The sequence below is a fragment of the Babylonia areolata genome, chromosome 21 (genome assembly GCF_041734735.1).
Source record: "Babylonia areolata isolate BAREFJ2019XMU chromosome 21, ASM4173473v1, whole genome shotgun sequence".
In the NCBI taxonomy this organism is placed as follows: Eukaryota; Metazoa; Mollusca; class Gastropoda; order Neogastropoda; family Buccinidae; genus Babylonia; species Babylonia areolata.
Window position 1 is genome coordinate 32962659 of NC_134896.1, and position 20000 is coordinate 32982658.

At 44.0% G+C, this 20000-nt stretch overlaps 1 protein-coding gene across 5 annotated transcripts in view; it reads left to right on the top strand.

Moving 5' to 3' along the window:
* The window catches only part of LOC143295940 (uncharacterized), a 186118-nt gene that overhangs the window by 121250 nt on the left and 44868 nt on the right, over nt 1–20000 (top strand). Inside the window, exons 1-2 of one of the 5 annotated variants that reach the window (XM_076607638.1) lie at nt 5297–5663; nt 9612–10202. The exons of 3 other annotated variants lie outside the window; for them this stretch is intronic. In XM_076607638.1, the coding sequence (XP_076463753.1) occupies nt 10155–10202 (48 nt within the window). In that variant the 5' untranslated portion in view covers nt 5297–5663; nt 9612–10154. Of the gene's footprint in view, nt 1–5296; nt 5664–7590; nt 7799–9611; nt 10203–20000 lie in introns of those variants that run through there. One more of the 5 variants, XM_076607639.1, reaches the window with a different exon arrangement.

The window sequence follows — 20000 nt, forward strand, 5'->3', positions numbered from 1 at the left end:
CAGAGGCACAAAGGGAGACAGACAGACAAAGACACAAAGAGAGATAGACAGACAGACAGACAGACAGACAGAGACACAAAGAAAGACAGACAGACAGAGACACAAAGAGAGATAGACAGACAGACAGACAGAGACACAAAGGGAGACAGACAGACAGAGACACAAAGAGAGATAGACAGACAGACAGACAGAGACACAAAGGGAGACAGACAGACAGAGACACAAAGAGAGATAGACAGACAGACAGACAGAGACACAATGAGAGAGACAGACAGAGACACAATGAGAGAGACAGACAGAGACACAAAGAAAGAGAGACAGACAGACAGAAAGAGACACACAGACAGACAGAGACATGGAGACAGACAGACACACAAAAAGAGAGACAGACAGAGACACAAAGAGAGAGAGACAGACAGACAGAAAGAGACACACAGACAGAGACATAAAGAGAGAGAGACAGACAGACAGACACACAAAGAGAGACAGACAGACAGAGAGAGACACACACACACAGACAGACAGAGACACACACAAAGAGAAACAGACAGAGACACAAAGAGAGAGAGAGAGAGACAGACAGAGACACAAAGAGAGAGAGACAGACAGACAGAGACACAAAGAGAGAAACAGACAGACAGAAAGAGACAAAGAAACACACACACACACACACACACACACACACACACACACACACACAGAAAGAGACAAAGAAAGAAAGAGAGAGAGAGACACGCACGCGCACGCACACACACACACACACACACACACACACACAGAGCGAGAGCAACGATAGCAAAAAAAACACTCTCAGGACATAACAGTCCAGTAAAATGATTGTGACAAAAAAAAAAATCGGTTTTAGTGCTAATTCCTTTCTAACCTTTTTGAAGTTTTCCACATTGTACATACCTTAGACTGACAAACAAGATAGCCTCCCTTCCTGCCGCTTCGTTGTTTTTCAGGGGTTTTGTTTTGGTTTTGTTTTGTTGTTGTTGTTTTTTTGTTTTGTTTTTCAGTCAAGGATTATGCATGAGTGCGACTGACTGGTGTGAAAACGTATTGATTTGTCTCTGCACAAGATTCAGCGCTATATGAATACTAATCATTATTATTATTATTATTATTATTTTTAATTATTGTTATTATTGTTAGTATTATTATTATTATTATTAAGTAATTATTAATGAACAAATGAAATAAACCGACCAACCAATTAATCAGTCAGTCAGCCAGCAGTACGCTTTATCTCTTTAAAGACATCTTTCAGTCCACGTCACCACAAATTCCTTTCGTCCCCACCCCCACTCTCCCCCCTCCCCCCTTTTTTTCTGCGCCTGCGCAGTGCATCTGGTCTTTGTGAAAGCAGACGACAGTTTGGGCGAAGAGCGCTAAAGAACGAACCGGTGTTTCAACAGAAAATGCACAAGTTAGGTTATTATCTTTTCCTCAGTTTTTTTTTTTTTTTTTTTTTTTTCGAATAGACATATCAGTCAGTTTCATTGCTGTACATAAACCTTTTCTTATCATTGTAATCTTTGGGGGGTAAAGGGTGTGTCGTTTTTAAAGATTTCTTCTTTTTTTTCTTTCTGTACTCTCAAGCCAGACGTCATTGACATTGTCAAGAGACTAGAATAATATTTCCAAGCGATGTGATTAGTCAGTTCGGTTGTATTTTGATAATCTGCGTATGCGCTTTTTTTTTATTCTTCTTTTTTTTTCTTTTTTTTTTAACGTATGTACATTTTCGACAATGGATTACAAGTTAACCTTTTTCGCCACTCTTTGTTTTTTTTTTTTGTTCTTTTAGTTAATGAGAGAAATGGGCCCGCGCAGGAGTGGCTTAGTGCGTGAAGGTGTGTGTGTGTGGAGTAGGGGGAGTGTGTCTGTTTAGTTTTCTCTGTGTGTGTGTGTGTAGGTGTGTTTAGTTCCGGCCAGACATGCACATGCAGCGCCTTTCTTTGTGAACCCACATTGTCACCGGTCCGGGCGACCTGACATGCTCCTTACCGGAGTTGACTGCCTTTACTTTCCTGTGCGCTGGGCTCTATTTTGGGTCATTGATTTTGGGCGCTTTGTCTGTTCTCCACAACCGTTTTGTTGCTTTAATTTTTTTTAATTCTTTTTTTTTTCATCAAGAAATATTACAGTCTCTCGACAGCAGAATGCATATTGTGTTTGTTGGCAATGTCTTTCGATATCATGGGGGACATTTTCCTTTGTTGAGTGAAAAGTATCCTTTTCGTCTTTCTTTTCTTTGTTCGAGGCAAGCTGTCTCTTTGTTGTCATGTAACTTGTTGCAAGCAGTGAGTCTATTATTATTATTTTTTTTTTTACTTTCTGATTATTACTGGTTACGGCGGCAGCCCGTTATGGTTATTATTGGTTACGGCAGCAGACAACTTTGTGGTTACTACTGTTACAGCAGCAGTTCGTTAACTTTCTTATTATCACTGTTGGCGGCATCAATCAATTAACTTTCTGATTAGTTCTGGTTGCGGCAGCAGTCCATTAACATTTTGATTATTACTGTTGATGACTTCAGTCCATTAACGTTTTGATTATTACTGTTGATGACTTCAGTCCATTAACGTTTTGATTATTACTGGTTACGACAGCAATCCCATTGACTTTCTTCTTCTTCAAGGCAGCTTGTTTGAAAAACCGCTTCAGCCGTTTGAAAGCACCTTGACTCGCCCATCTTCTGTACAGGTTGCGAGGCCGCCGATAACAGCGCAGTGTTTTACGGTATTATGATTTTTCTTATCAGCAGACGGGCTGAGGTTCCGTCTGCCTCCCTACTCGTCTCTTTCCACTTGCCGCTTTGGGTGCTGCTGCTGTAAGTTTTCCATGCTATTTTGGACCCGTGGTGAAGAGGGAAGTGTCTGGTCTGAAAACAGGAGCTGTAGACAGGTGTGTGTGTGTGTGTGTGTGTGTGAAATCCACTGAGTGTGAATGTTACCCGAGTGTACAAATCTTCCCAGAGAAGATGGATTGTTCTACGGTGACGCGGAGAAGCCTGTTTCGAGCGTTTGTCTTCTCAACCTTCTCGGTTCCGTCAGCGAGTGGCGTTTTCAATTTTTCAACGTAGACTAGAGAGAGCCAGCTTTAACGGCTCAACAAAGAGAGGTCACGCGGAGGTTAAACGTCACGTTTTCATGGAGGGGGTGCTCCAGATCCAGGTGTGTTGTCCACTTACAGTGTCGTGGTGGTTCTAAAACATACAGGAATCTTACAGCATTCAAACAGGAGAATCACAAGTCTGTTGGAAGTCGAACCCTGATGATATGCGTCATGACATGCAGTTCGAGAAGGGTTAGACTTTTGAGGTGTTGGAAGTATCTATGGGGAAAGAAAAGAAAAGAGAAGCAGTGAACCAGTGATATCACGGGTGGTTTCCTCCCTTACTTCAAAACCTTTGTTCTGATGCAAGATATTTCACCAGTGCTATGGAGCGGCCATGTGTTTATTTGACACGTTTACAGACATATTCAGAGGAGCTGTCTGTGGCATATGTACATATTTTTTGTGTGTTTTAATACACTTATATCACAACCACGTCATCTGCACTAAAACATTCACGCGCGGAGTCACTGTCCGAAAGATGTGGTCAGCCGGAGACCCAGTTGTATCACGTGCATCAGTCGCACAAACCCGGCTTGACCCCTTTCACACACGTACTGGTAACCTTTCCTGTCTGATGTTTCAGTGTTTCCGCGTTTTGTCTTCACCAGACTGGGACTGTTCGTGCCCGGGACACATTTCACCCGTGTTTTTCCCCTGCGGAAAACTTTGCCCAGTCTCTAGCCTCACTGTTTTCCGATTTTCCTGTACCCCTTCCCATCTCACAGTAGGTAGGCTTGTCCTGTTTACCGCTCCTGCTGGTGTATCAGGGGTCTTTGTTCTCCCTCAATGCAACAAACTCCGTCCGTTCAAATGCAGCTCCGTGTTAATGTGTGAATAATGGTTCCCCCTGTTCTCCCCATTTCAGCAGTCTTGGCCTGCTCAGCACATCTGGTGAAGACAAAACGCGGAAACACTGAAACATCAGACAGGAAAGGGTACATGCTCGTGATTCACTAATGGAAACTATGTCCTTCTTAAAGCAAACAGTATGAAATTATTGTTCGTGCTGACGTGTTAATAGTCTCTACCATATGCCCAAGGGTAGGCCTGTGTTTCATGTTAGACGGTTATGTCCTCCCTCCTTTGAGAGCGTATCGGCACCACATATACAAACACTAAAACAAAACAAACAAAAATAAACCCACAAGTCACAAAAAATTAAGCTTCCCATCCTTTTCCAACTAACGTCTCAGTACAGTCAACTAACGTTTTCATTTTGGTTGATATCGGTACGGGGTTAAGCATGGCGTATCATAACCCCCTTTTCCCCATGTCCTCACAGCCCCGTTCGTCCCTCCCTCCAGCCTCCTCTTCACCCTGCCCACCTCCTCCCCGCCTGTCCCCTCGCTCCGTTATGGATGACCCCAATCTCATGACATGGGCGTTGTGTGTGACCTCTGTGTAGTTTCCGGAGTGTAAACCCGCTCATACACACATCATCGTTATCATAAACAAAAGCTGACAGTGGCAGCCGGCTTGGTAAGATATATATATATATATATATATATATATATATATATATATATATATATATGTATGTATGTATTATACGCGATCTGGTAGTGAAGACAAAGCACAATGGGTTGGTTGGCCAGCGCTGGTTCACACACACACACATACACACACACCTTTTGACCATGATTAAAGCTCAGCTCGCCCCTCAGCCAATGGCGTTTTTGATCCAAGGAGGGGGAAGGAGTGAGGACTGTGGTGGTGGTGGTGGTGTGGGACAAGCCGACGACACGCGATCCCCCTCACCGGCGTCAGTCCCTGTTTTTTGGGGGAAGGGGGGGCGTCGTCACCCCCGCAGGCTATACGTCTACCTGGCCACTGAAGGCCAACGGCTTTTACCTCTTTCCGTTGTGCACCTGTTCGCCCTCACCCCGTTTTTTTTTTTTTTGTTTTGTTTTGTTTTGTTTTGTTTTCCCTCATGCACCCCTTTGAACATGAGAAGGGACCACCACTACTACAGGGTGTACTAGTACTACTACTCCACCCCTGGCCAGCCAGCCAGCTTACAGTTGTTTCACCCGGCTGGCCTCTCCACACACACACCCACCCCGAGTGCTGCCAGTTGTTTTTCACGTGTGTTGTGGAATCAGCTTGCTAATTCGTGGCCAAACTCTAATACTACGGGCGGTGCGGAGTGAGTGAGTGGGGAAGTGAGGCAGAGAATGAGAGAGAGCTCGACTGCTCTCAAGTCCAGCGGGTCAATTGCTCACAAAACCCTGGACAGACGGGAGCCGGCAAGTGAAGGATGTTGGACGATTGGGGTTCCTGGCTCATTCAGAGCCCACTTACCACCGCTTTTCTTGCCTACTTTCTGATTGACTCGAGGATGTGATTAGTAGTGACGCAGGTTGTGTTGTGTTTCGTACCTGTGGGAAGCGACGCCAGGTCATTGCCGTCACTGACACGATGTAGGCGTGTTAATAACGCGATTAGGTCTGGGACCGTGTGGCAAAACCCGTGTTTTGGACGCTTCACAATGTGTCTCGTTATTGGCCGTGTGGACAGCGTGGAAAAATGCTCGTAGGGTATGAATGGCTTTGGTGTGTGTGTGTTTTGTTATGATGCCCGCAGAGTAGTTATAGTATTGATCGAATAGTGTAGTATTGAATGGCGTTTGTGTGTGTGTGTATGTTGTTATGGTGCCTGCAGAGTAGTTATAGTATTGATCGAATAGTGTAGCATTGAATGGCGTTTGTGTGTGTGTGTATGTTGTTATGGTGCCTGCAGAGTAGTTATAGTATTGATCGAATAGTGTAGCATTGAATGGCGTTTGTGTGTGTGTGTATGTTGTTATGGTGCCTGCAGAGTAGTTATAGTATTGATCGAATAGTGTAGCATTGAATGGCGTTTGTGTGTGTGTGTATGTTGTTATGGTGCCTGCAGAGTAGTTATAGTATTGATCGAATAGTGTAGTGTTGATTGAGTCGTTGTGTCGATCGAGTTTGTTTTGGAGGGTGGGGTGGTGGTTCTTGTTTTTTTTTTTTGTTTTTTTTTTGTTTTTTTTTAATGATACTTACAATTAGCGTAATGCGACACTGATGTGATCATGCTGTTGCCGACCCAGCGGTTCGATGTGGGGTAACCAGTTCAGTCCAAATCGATGGCTGGAAACAGTCAGTCGAAGGTAAAACACAATGTGAAAGCGAACACCGGCGCAGCCAATTGCGCGTGCTCGTGCTTGTGTTTGTATTGCGAATACACGCCCTTGGTGTATACGCAAGCGCGTGTGCTCGATACAGCGTTGTTGTTTTTTTTAGCGTGCAAAAGCGTGTGCTCGTGACATTGTTTCTTTTTGTGCGTGCGAGAGCGTGTGGTCGTTACATTGTTGCTTTTTGTGCGTGCGAAAGCGAGTCCCCACTGTTGCGTTGCGTGCCGTTCAGTCAAGACGCATTGTGAGCACTCAGTGTTGGTTATACAACTGTGACCGGTGCGACAACAATCTGGCTCAGCACGGAATGAGTGGATCAAACGTAACAAAGGTCTAGGACACGATTCCATAACATTCGGCATACATAAATATGCATCCATAGCAGGGCTGCCGACAGGTATGTCAAACAATGACATATTGCGCATAGTTGTCGGCCTGCTTGGTGCCTTCTTGTGGCTTCAACCCGACCCTGTCTTCAACCCGCCGATCCTTGCTCCGTGTGTTTGTGTGTGTGTGTGTGTGTGTGCGTGCGTGTGTGTGTTTCTTAGTCTTTTATTGATGGCGGAGTAAGTATGATTTGTCTTTGCAATAAGTAGAGGCACAGACAAGATGCCTTTTAGGCAACACACACACATTAAAAATATTTTAAAAAAAGAAAAAGAAAATCCCGTTGGAATTGCCCCCACCTAACTCTCACTTTTGTCATTCATGTTTTCGTGCGGATGTCAGAAGGTAGGAATTTACGAAGGCACAAGTGTGAGCTTTGCCACCCGCACCCCTGTACATCTCGTTGTCATTTGTGGAGAGGGAAAATGTAAAATATTTTTCAGACTCATCACCTCGGTGCTAAGTCCGAATTCGCTGACAGTTTGAATTATTGTGGTGATTGCAGGCCGCAAATTACGTCATAGACGCTGTCACCCCGATAATTAAATAACGATATGTGGAGAAACAAAAACTAGTTTTATGATACGTCACTGTCTTTTGCACACTTGACATCCAGTGAGGAAGATATACAAAGGTAAAGAAAACCTCACGAAACAACACTCCCACATGTCCTAAAATAGTGTGTGAATAATATCTTAAACATGCAGAGCAAGTGCAACAGACAAGCGGAAAATATTTCCGTTGGTACTGAGAGCTGTTGAACTGGACAGCCAGGTTCGCCAGTTGAACACAGTCCTCTCCACGGATTAGCTGTGCGCGGTTTCTAAGAATTCTGCTGAATATAGAAAGGATTTACACCTTGCCCATGCAAGTAAATATTATGTTACCTACACAGTGCGTGGACAGAAAAAAAATAGAGTTCCGGATTTTTCATTATTGTTTCAGCGACTTGTGCATAGAAAGGCGTCACTACTGCACGGTGGATTTCATCAGTTTCCAACAATAACCGTGGTATGACCTGGATGACAGGAATATGTGAGGCATGTGCGACTGAAACGAAAACTCCAACAAACATGCTGATGTCAGAGCTACACGGATATGAGAAAAGAAAGCTGAATTACTTATGTAGGTATAAGTTGCAATATGTATGAAGATATAAGTTGCCAAAACTTGGGAGTGTTCAGAATGAAGGAGGGGGTCATGGACAATACTCGGTGACCACTTTCCTGGAGGTCTTTTTTTTTACCAATGATTGTAGGACGAACAGTGGGGGGCACTGTATTATAAGCGTACGTGGATGGACGAGCTGTCCCCGCAGACACTGGGAATTACCATCATGACCTTACAGGACACAATTACCGTGATGAAGCTGGCACACAGAATTACCATGGTGACCTCTGGCAGACCTTAGTCGTGAGGGTTGATGTGACTCTTACTGTCCACAAGCACGATATACCGCCTTGGGTGAATTGAGTGGAGTGGAGTGAGGGTTGGGGGGTTGAGAGGGGGGGGGGGTATGATAGCCGGTCTGGTGTGACCACGCCGGACTGACTTCCAGAGGCAGTTTCATTTACATGATGAGATCTGGCGATACTGATACTGATGGTACTGTACACGTTTGTGCATGCTCTGTAGAGAACCAACGGGGAGCAGCAATATAAAAACAGCCATTGACTCTTCCGGAGGGATACTGTGTCATATAGTTCTGTGAAATTCATTTATACATACATACATACATACATACATACATATATATATATTCCTGTGACTGAAATACCGCTTGCCAATTCCATTCTTTCGTTGAACTCTGACAAACCACGCTTGTGACCAGTATGTAGTAGTATGGCCCATGAAGCCAGATTAGGAAGCCAACACTCACAATACAGTATGATTAGAGATTGACCACCGACTTCCCCCCTAACCTCCGACTCCCCACCCCACCCTCCCCCTGTGGTCCATTACCTCCCTCCAGTGAGGAGCTATGACGAGGACAGTGTGTGCACGTATTATTGGCTGCTTGTGGCTGGCTTGACCACTGACTGCTCCGGGGGCTATGTTCATCCACGTCATCCTGAACCATCATCCATAACACTCAGGGTTTGGTGGCTTGAGTTCCGTTTAGCTTCGGGAAACGTTGGTATCAGTGTCAGTAGCTCAAGGAGGCGTCACTGCGTTCGGACAAATCCATATACGCTACACCACATCTGCCAAGCAGATGCCTGACCAGCAGCGTAACCCAACGCGCTTAGTCAGGCTTTGAGAAATAAAATAAAATGATCAAACCAAACCAAACAAACAATAAATAAATAATTTAAAAGAAAAGGAGGAAAGAAGATTAACAGAAGGAAGGAAAGAAAGAAAACAAAAATGAAACAGAAAGAAAGAAAGCGAATTTAAAAGACAAAGTCTGGCGTCGTGAGATAAATCCTTTGCGAAGTGCATAGAGATTCTTCTTCTTTGTTCGTGGGCTTCAACTCTCACTTTCACTCGTATGTACACGAGTGGGCTTTTACGTGAATGACCGTTTTTGCCCCGTCACGTAGGCAGCCACACTCCGTTTTCGGGGGTGACATCGAGATTCGACCATTATGGTTCTCCAGTGTGCGCGATTGTGCGAAATTAACTGAGGAAAACTGATTAACTTTTGATATCAACGTATGCCATAATTTTTTTTATTTTGTTTGTTTGTTTGTTTTTGATACAGACATGCAAGATTTTACTGGATGAGTCTTTTCGGGTCTTGTGAAATTCTTTTAAATCGTTCTTTGGATGTTTAGACAATAGAGTGAAAACGACGTTTTACTTTCGGCGACTAAATAATGTGTAAGAGAGAATTCGAGTGTGGGTGTGCCGCTCTTTGTGTGGATTAGTACGTAGGGTGCCATCGTGTGTGTGTGTGTGTGTGTGTTCGTCATCACCAATGTGTCAATAATTACAGCACTTCAGGCAGGTGTTTCACTCAGTCTACAACACAGTCGTCTTCCTTTGCTTACCAATACAGCGTTTATCCTGACCTTTCCCCGGCTCCCAACGTTTTCCTAAAGCTGAACGCTAGCGATACAGGCTTAAAACGAAGGCTACTGGTGTTGACAGGCCGTTGAGAGGAGGACTGACATGGAGTGGCGGGGATGGAGCCAGAGGGGTGACACTGTAGGTGGACAGGCTTACCTCTGATGGGAGGAGACCACACCTCTCTCTCATCGCCACACACACACTGATGGATGGAGATCCCTTCAGTCTGGGCTCTGACTTTCTCCCTGAGTGGCCATTGATGGATGTGTGTGTTTGTTATTATTGTCATCGCCGTCGTCGTCGTCGTTCAAACGCTTCCTTGCTCCATGTCGGGTTGTGATGTGAGAGTGACTTATTGACTGACGTGTTACGTGGGGCCGAAGTGCTTTGATCGTTGAGGTCAAGGTGTGGGGAGGAGGAGTGGAGGAGGACCTTGTGCAGGGTGGGGGTGGTGGGGGTGTTGGTTGGAATGGCCCGCCGCCCCGCCCATTTGGATGGCTTCGACAGCATCATTCAGGTGACGACCTATGCTTCTGCTTTTAAATGATTGAAATGAATAAACAAATAAATTGTATATAGAATGTTATTTTAACGTGACATTCAGCAGCAGCATTTAGATGAAGACGTGTGCTTTTTTTTTTTTTTTTTTAGAATGATTTAGATTAGTAAATAAATATTAAAGCTATATAAACATTACATTCAACAGCAGCAGCATTCAGACGAATACCTGTTCTTGAAAATGATTGAATTAGCGAATGAATATATATATATATTACTCTCAGCAGTATTCAGCTGAATACTTATGCTTTGGCTTTTAATTGATTAAATAGGTAAATGACTGAAGTAGACAGTTACATGATTGTTTAATACATCATCTATCAGGTGTATAACTATGCTTTTACTTCGAAATGATTGAATAAGCAAATAGATAAAAACTCTATAGAGCAGCATTTAGGTGACGACATATGTTTTTGTTTTAAAACATGATTAAATAACCAAATAAAAAAAAAGACTATGAAAACTTCGCATTCAGTAGCATCATTCAGGTGAAGACCTATGTTTTTACTTTAAAGTGATTGAACTAGCGAATGAATAAAAAAAAACTACATATAAACGTCACTCTCAGCAGTATTATTCAGCTGAAGACTTATGCTTTCGCTTTTAAATGAATAAATTAGAAAACAACTAAAATAAACAGGTATATGATTATTAAACACGACAGCATCAGTCACGTGTAAAGCCATGCTATAACTTTTCAATGATTAAGTAATTCTAAAGAGCTATTTAACGTTACATTCGACAACATTATTCAGATTGGTGAAACCTTTTTGCTGCTTCTCTCTCTCTCTCTCTCTCTCTCTCTCTCCTAAAAATACAGGTTTGTATGTGAGTTACAGTGACTCGAAACGGCTCGTGATTCCCAGAATTAGTTGCTAAACCGTGTTCAGTGACTTTTAGGAATAAAATTGGAAGGGGGTATGGGTGTTCGTATGATTCGGAAATAATAAATACGTGTATTATTGTGTTTGTGTGTGTGCAGCTTGAATATATGTTTAGGTATGTGTCTGAGAGATAGAAAAAAAATCTATGTATTTTTTGTTGTTTTGTGTGTGTGTGTATGTGTGTTCGTGGGGGTGGGGGGGGGGATTGTTTCTTTGCGCGTGTTTGTGTGTGTGTGTCTGTGAGAGAGAGAGAGAGAGAGAGATTTGTCAAAATTGATTGACATAAAAAAATTAATTAATTAAAAAAACAAAACAAAAAAACCCCACTTTGCTACTGAGTGGCTAGACGGCCGGGTTTGGGGAAGCTGGCACCCCCCTCCCCTACCCACCCGCTCCCTCCGCACACACACACGCATGTCATGAAGGCGGCGACAGTGATTTATAACTTTTGATTTTTATTGTCACCATGCGGCACACAGTTTGTCTTCTTTGAGTTAGGTGGCAGGATGATAAATCTGTGTGTGTCTGTGTCTGTCTGTCTGTCTCTCTCTCTGTCTCTCTAATCTCTTTCTCTCTCTCCCACAGACAATTTTGTAGATGACGCAGGAGGAAGTTGTCGAAAGAACTTGTGGTCAAACAATTACACGTACCGTTTGTCAGTTGTACACATTTTTGTGGGTTAATATGTGTGTTGTACACATTTTTGTAGGTTAATATGTATGTTGTACACATTTTTATGGGTTAATATGTGTGTTGTACACATTTTTGTGGGTTAATATGTGTGTTGTACACATTTTTGTGGTTTAATATGTATGTGCACAAGTGCATCACACACGCGCGCATCTTTCTGTGTGTGTAGGTGTGGACCCGTGTTTTTCTTTTTTTTTTTCTTTTTTTATTGTTATTCTTTTTTTTCTTTCTTTTTTTCCCCCGTGTTTTCATTAACTAGGTGCTGTACTGTTGGACTATTTGTATGTGAAAACCAGGTGGGGCAAACGATTTTGTTATCAGAGTGTGTATATATATATACTCCGTGGCGAGGTGCTGATAAGAGGTTATTGGGGTTAATGGTCCTTCCTTCATATTATGAGTCAGATAAAACCATACCGTAGCTGGGTCACAAACTGTCTACCACAGCTCAATTCAAGGGTCCATAAAAGACTCGTACCCCCTTCCGTCCATTTCTCAGAATGTCTGTCTCTGTCTCTCTCCTTCCTCTCTTTCTGTCTCTCCTCTCCTCTCTCTGTCTGTCCTCTCTCTCTCTCTCGCTCGCTCTTGTTCACCTGTCACATTTTTATTTTCATAAACTATTTTATATGTTGAATTATGCTTCCTTTGGCAATTAGCATTCCCGCCCCCCCTCTCTGTTACTGTTATGTGTATCTCAATTAGACTTACTGTTTCATATTCACTTTAGTATAGTATTTGATTATGTGCACAATGTATGCTTATGTGTGTGTGTAAGAGAGAGAGTGAGTGTGTGTTCTCTATGTTTTTTCCTATGTAAATTTATTAATACCATGCTTGTGCCTCTGTGTGTGTGTGTTTGTGTGCGTGTGTGTGTGTGTGTGTGTGTGTGTGTGTGTGTGTGCGCGCGCGCGCGCACGTTATGACTTCAAGTAGCATTGTGTAGTGCATGCAATGACATATATAACGTAGTATTGTGAAGTGTCGACTCTGTTTCAGGGCAGGGACTTGATGAAAAATAGCGCGCATGTGCTTATCTATTATCCTCGAAAATAAAGAATTTTGTCTTGTCTTGTCTCTCTGTCTGTCTGTCTGTCTGTCTGTCTCTCTCTCTCTCTCTGTTGTCCCACCCCCTCTCTCCCTCTCTTACTATCCTTTGTTAATGACATAGTCTTTCTTCTATTACATCGTCTTTTTTCTTGCTAGTCTTTGTCAATGACATCGTCTTTCCTCTTGTTAATGACATCGTCTTTCCTCTTGCTATTCTGTTAATGACATCGTCTTTCCTCTTGCTACTCTGTTAATGACATCGTCTTTCCTCTTGCTACTCTGTCAATGACATCGTCTTTCCTCTTGTTAATGACATCGTCTTTCCTCTTGCTACTCTGTTAATGGCATCGTCTTTCCTCGTTTTATTACATCGTCTTTCCTCTTGTTAATGACATCGTCTTTCCTCTTGCTACTCTGTTAATGACATCGTCTTTCATCGCACTATTACATCCTCTTGTTAATGACATCGTCTTTCTTGCTACTCTGTTAATGACATCGTCTTTCCTCGCTCTATTACATCGTCTTTTCTCTTCTATCCTTTTGCTTATGACATAGTCCTTCCTTTTCTATCCTTCATTAATGACATCGTCTTTCGTTTTGCCAAGTCAAAAGCTTTGTGAACGGACTGACGTGTGTATATATATGTGGAAAAAGAGCGGTGAAGGTGTGGCATGCTGTTAACAGCGACTGCTCAGTAGTGTTTTTGTGTTTGCTACTTCTGATTAATCTATATTTCTATTTTTTCGATATTCTACTCATGGCATGTATATGGAGAGAGAGAGAGAGAGAGTCCGAACTCAGAACGTTTCTAACAAAGTATTAGAGAGAGGTCTTAGATCACAGATTTGGTTTAATGTTACCGGTGTGTTTTTAAACATTGAACTGTCTTCGGTTGTATTTTCTCAGTATGTTTTTACCATCCATCATATCGATTTCATTTTGGGGTTCTTTTCTATATATATATATATATATATATATATATTTATTTATTTATTTATTTATTTATTCTTTAAGCCAGCAGACCATCGATCGCGTATTCTTTATGGCTTTTTCCTTTTGTCCTTTGAAAATAAATGTCGGTATAATCTTCAGTCAAAGGTGTTACTTTTGGATAAAAAATTTTTAGCGAACGTTTCACAGATACTCTCTTAAAATGAAATAAAACAATTTCTAAAAACGATAATTTTCCTGTTGGCGCAGCCAAGTCCTTTTTCATAGATTTGTTTCGATGTTCTCCATCAAAATGTTTGTGTGTGTGTATGTGTTTGTTTTTTGTTTTTGTTTTGTTTTTTGTTGTTGCTTGTTTGTTTTTGCCCCCGCTGTTTTGGCATTGTAGATGTTTCATGTTAATCGTGATGTAAGGCGTGTCGGAACAACTGGAGCAAGACCACTACAGCCTGTATGTATGAATCACCCATGGAGCTTATAAATGTCTGGATAGTGTTGCCGGGCTGTTGGGGGTTATTGGGGTTAATAGTCCTTTCTTTCATTTTAAGTCAGTGCACGAACTTTTAACTGCTGCACACATAAACGTGCCGAGATAGATAGAGTCCGTCCGGATGTAGTCCCCCAATGACTGCAGCACGTAACTTGACGACACTACCAAAAGGTGACTTTCAGTGTCGTGTTTCTTTTCCTTTTTTTTTCTCTTCTTCTTCTTGTTTTCGCATTGTGTCTGTTTCTCTGTATGTTTGCCCGTGTGTTTCTGTCCCCTTTTGCATATGTATATTATTTGTAGTCCTACAAAGAAATAAAACACCTTCTGGCGCCTCTTTGACCGTGGGCTCCTCCCCCCTCCCACCCTCTCTGTCTCTCCCTCTCTGTGTGTCTCTCTGAGTGCCTCCCATCCCTATCTCTGTCTAGATATGGGACTTATGACTTTAAAAAAAACATTTTTTTTCTCAGTTGTGTTAGAGTCTACATATGTATAAACTCTTTCAGTGTGGGGCCAAAGCCTCAATCCTAATAAATATTCGTGTGTCTGTCTGTCTTTCAGTGCCCTCACTCCCTCCCACTTTCTCTCTCTCCCTCTCTGTCTCTCTCTCAGTACCCTGCCAACCCAACTCAAGCTCACCACACCATGCCAAACTCTGAATTGAGGACGGTTTCTTTCATGTTGGCTGTATTCAGTCGTCGTACACAATGCGTTTGACTCACTACAGCCACGATGACTGTGTAAAACTGAGCGGTGTGTGTGTGTGTGTGTGTGTGTGTGTTAGCTGCGCTGCACTGCTGATAAGGTTTTCTCCCGAGTGATGAGTCTTCTCCCCTTGCGGAAGCCAGGCCATAAACGTCACGTTGGAATGTATAAAACTGTCAAGCCCAGGTTGGAAATAATGTGGCTTTGCCCTCTTTCGGTATTCAGAGTTTTCGTAAAAGAAAGAAAAAGAGAAGGGTGCACAGAGAGAGAGAGAGAATAGTAAACTTTTCTGAACTGATTTATCGTGAGGTCTTGCGTCACTGTTGTTCCCTGTCTCACTGCCTCCCCTGTTTACGAGGTCAACAGACAGCGACAACTTTCTGAGAGGACGAACAAGGGCATGCAGATGAAGAACCAATCTAATGAGGTCTAGGATACCCGAAATACATTGCACAAGGGTCACCTGATCGAAGACCCGGCCGGGACTTCTGTTTCTATGTCTTTCTCTGTCTACCTGTTTCTCTCTGTCTCTGTCTCTCTCCCCCACCCCCACCCCCCCTCTCTCTCTCTCTCTGTATATATATATATATATATATATATTGGTTTAAGCAAATTTTGTTTATTCAAGGACAATACAATAGAGCAATAAACACTGAAGCATTAAGTTCATCAAGTAGAAGGTTATAAAGCGTACTCGTATAATTGTATGTGCGCAGAATTGGCTGCAGAAAATAAACATTAACAATTCTGATCTCTGTCCACACACACACACACACACACACACACACACACACACACACACACACACACACTTATATGTATTATATATATATATATAACACGAGTCAGCAACCTGCAAGCCAGCCTTTCATCTCATTGAAGTATGTGGAGAGAGAGGAACAGAAAGATAGATGAAGTCCCAGAAGATAGGAAAGGACTTCCTGTTGGCATTGAGACTGATTCAAGAGAGAGAGAGAAGACAAGACAAAGATTCTTTATTTTCAAGGATAACAGGCAGTCTATTTTGGGGGTCTTTTCATCCAGTCCCCACCCAATGACTGAAGGCTTTATACTACATAGTGATATCATGTAAAACTAAACCAGGTGCGTGCAGTTGGAAAAACAGGCATTTGGAAAGAGAGAGTGATATTCTCACAGTGGAAGAACTCCTTGAGACTGACTGAGCTAAGTGAAGAGCTAAATAAACAGGACCTCTGTGTCCTGAAGACTTTCGGTGGCTTGTTATGGCGCGTGGTGGTTCGTCCGAGTGGGAAGTGCGTGTGTATGCAACAAGTCGGAGGGCTTAGTATAGTACAGTATGAGGTCAGTCTTATTGGGAGACTGGCTTGTTTGGCCTATTGGTACTTGAAGGGGTGGGGGGTGTTTGAGCAGGTAGTCTGTGCTGATCTGAAGCGTTTGTATATGGAAACCTAAGTCTAAGTAGTGAGAATGGTAATTGAAAGGTCCGTACGTCTGCCTGCATACCGCCCCCACTCCCAGACCCCCCGATCCGCCCCCCCCCCCCCCTCTCTCTCTCTCTCACTTCTGATTGAATGCATGCGCGCGTGTGTGTGTGTGTGCGCGCGCAGATCTTGCAAATTACATGAGAAGTGTTCACAATGCAAAATGGACAATTAAAAAGACCCCCAAAAACTTTTGTGGTCATCTCTCTCTCTCTCTCTCTCTCCTAATACAGATTTAATTTTAGAGGCGAAATTTGGAGGGAAAAAAACACACTTTTTTCAGCGGATGGTTGCAGAACTTTTCCTTTTCAAAAGTCTGTATTTGAACTGATGTCATATGTACTGACGTTTGCAATACTCAAGAACTAATTCTTTTATTGCGGAGACACCACATGTACACACAGAGAGAGAGAGAGAGAGAGAATCACAAAGCATGTAAGGACACACACATGCTAATTTCATCGTGTGTGTGTGTGTGTGTTGGAAAGAGAGCCAAAAATGATTAAGTTGATCAGATGGGTGAGGGAGACACCAAGTTTGCTGTCGGTGTTGGAGAGGGGGCAGGGGAGAGAGAGAGAGAGAGAAAGAGTGAAGGTTGTGTGGAAAAATCCCACCAAAGTGCAAGATGGTTTGTTTGAAAATAAAAATGAAAATAGAAAAAAGGAAGCAGACTGACTAGACGATAGGATTATCTCACTTGTGGCACTGGATGCCAACAGGCGGGCAGAGTGTCGTCCCTTGATACAGACTCAGCTGTGCCAAGATTTTTCTCCTTTTTTTTTTCGTGGGGTTCGTGTGTGTGTGTGTGCGTGCGTGTGTGCGTGCGTGCGTGCGTGTGTGTGTGTGTGTGTGTGTGTGTGTGAAGGGGGTTGATGGAAAATATGTTAGTGATTTCCTCCGCCGCCCTCCCCATTTAAAAACAAAGACAAAAAAGTCAGAATTTGCCACTGTCTTTTTTTTAAATTTTCCTTTTTTCTCTCCGCGGTAAACGTTCTCCAGTGTTTATAGCATGGGTTTTAGGAAGACAGGGTTCATGCCCTCAAGTACGTAACCCGAGGCGGCGAAATCAGAAGTGAAATGCTGATTTGGAAATAGTGTCTCTGTATGTCTGTCTCTCCGGGAATTGAGTGGAGTGTAACGACCTGTGGGCTGGCTCCGTATAGGTCACGTTGTTCAGGACTGTGGTCTTGGTTCCAGCATGGTGGTGTGGGTTGAGAAGTGAGTCCTGCTGTCTCTGTGTCTCTCTGTTTGTCAGTCTGTCTGTCCGTCTGTGTGTGTGTGTCTGTCTCTGTCTGTCTGTCTCTATAATATATATATATATATACCTCTTTACTCTCTGTGTCAATGTATAGTAGTGTTACTGCATTCTTCTTAATCGTCACAAGAAAGCCACTTTCTTTAAAAAAATTTTTTTTAAAGATATTAGATTAACAGCACACTCCATTTTTCATCAATTTCGTGCACACGCTTCGTGCTTGCGCTTGAAGACGTGCTCGCGCGCATGCAAATGGCGCACGTGCGCGTTTGCTAGAGAGGTCATGAGCGGGAAGGTCGGAGTCGGAGACACAGTTGGCTCAAGTGAAAGTCTTACCTCCTCTCCATCCCCCCACCCCCTCTCCCCACCTTTCCCTTCCCCCCGCCACCATCATCAGATGTCAATAAAAGTGGATAGAAATGAAGCAGGAGCTCCATGAATCAGTCTCTGCCTCCCCAACCCCAAAGCTGTGTAGGGATGTGTGTGTGGGGGGGGGGGGGGGGGGGGGCGACCAGATCCCCTCCCCCTCTCCCCTACCCCTCCTCCTCGTGTCACCGGCCGGCCGGCTAGGCCAGGTCACAAACAGGCCACTACAGCCATCAGTCAGTCACGTCAGCATAGCAGTCCCTCACTTTACTTACTCTCATCACACACACCTGCCTTTCCGGCTTCCAGTCATCCTGCCTGCCTGCCTGCCACTTTTTGAAAGGGTTGACGTGACCCACGGGGAGGAGGGAGATGGGGGGGGAGGGGGGATGGAGGTAGACAATTGTAAAAATATTTTTAAAAAGAATGGGGCGGGGGTTGGGTGAGGGGGGGGGGAGAAAGAGAGGGCGAGCCTGGTTGGGAGGAGGGGGATGTGGGGGGGTCAGAAAAGAGCCGCATCAGCAGGAACCCGACTGACACCTCTGTTTTGACAAGGTTGGAGGAGTAGGTCAACTGGCTTTTGTTTGTTGTGTCGCCGCCTGACGCCGTTTTGGTTTTTTCCGTTTGGTGTGGGGAGGAGTGTGGGGGAGGGGGTTGGGAGGAATAGAAAAGTAGGGGAGAGTAACGGGCAGGGTGGGGGGGTGGGGTGGAGTAGAGGAGGAGGATGGTACGGCGCCGGTTCGCGGTCGTTGACCACGTTGTAGTCCCGGAGCAGACGACAGCTGTCTGGAGGTAAACTGTGCGTTTGCTTTACCGGTAGAGGGGTTTGGGGGAGGGGGGTGGGGTGGCGGGGGGTCGTGCATGAGTGGGGCGTGCATGATGTGTGGGATGTTTGGATGATTTGATTATTATGAACTTTTTGGATGGTTTTACGCAGTCAGTGGTGGTAATTTTTCAAACAAATCTTTTATCAGAAAACATGTTTCCATGTACACATTGACAGCGGAGCAACAAGAAGCTAATAGACTTATATCGTGCTCAGGTAGCACCCAGTGATGGTGGTAGATCAAAAGAACACCTGCAGGTTTCACTTTCCATTCATTTCACAGGGTGCGTGAATGTCTTCAAATGGTTTCGTTAACCTTTGTGAACGTTTACTATCGGTTTTAGATATCAGTGTGAAAAGAGTCGAAACTAACTACAGAACGAACCAAATTCTGGATACCCTCAACGTGGCGTCCAGTTGTAATACTGCGGCATGGAATCCGTTGATGTCAGTGATGTTTGAGACACACAGCGTTGAAGGAGCTGGACTTTCGGCAACGTAGACAGTAGTGCCAAGAGCGATTTCTTCCGTGGGAACAAGGATTTTGTCTTCACGGTGCGTGGGGTGGTGGGGGGGGGGGGGTGTAATGGTGTGTGATACGGGGAGGGGGGTGGAGGAGGCTTTAAAAAATCACACCACAGCCTGGTTCCCATTAATCCCAGCTCTCTCGCTCTCTCTCTCCCACACACGCACACACACACACACACACACACACACACACACACACACACACACACACACACACACACACACACACACACAATCTCCACCTGCTGAATTGTCAAAGGCACGTGTCGTCTGGCACTGGATATTATACTATACTCATTATGGTCTTCAGTTTCGCCCCACCCACCCCCACCCACCTCCTCATCCTGTTCCCCAGCTCGTGTGTTATGGATCGCGCACCTGGGGTGCCTGGTGGTTGGCCCATTAATTGGGTGTTACAGGATTTCTGCTGTTACTCCGGCGCTAGCACGGGTGGAGACTTGCCCGGGTGTGTGGTGTAAGGTGTACCCCAAGATTTGCCGTGTCAGGCCTTTCGTTCTTTCTTTCCTACTTTTTGTTTTGTTTTGTTTTTTTAATGGC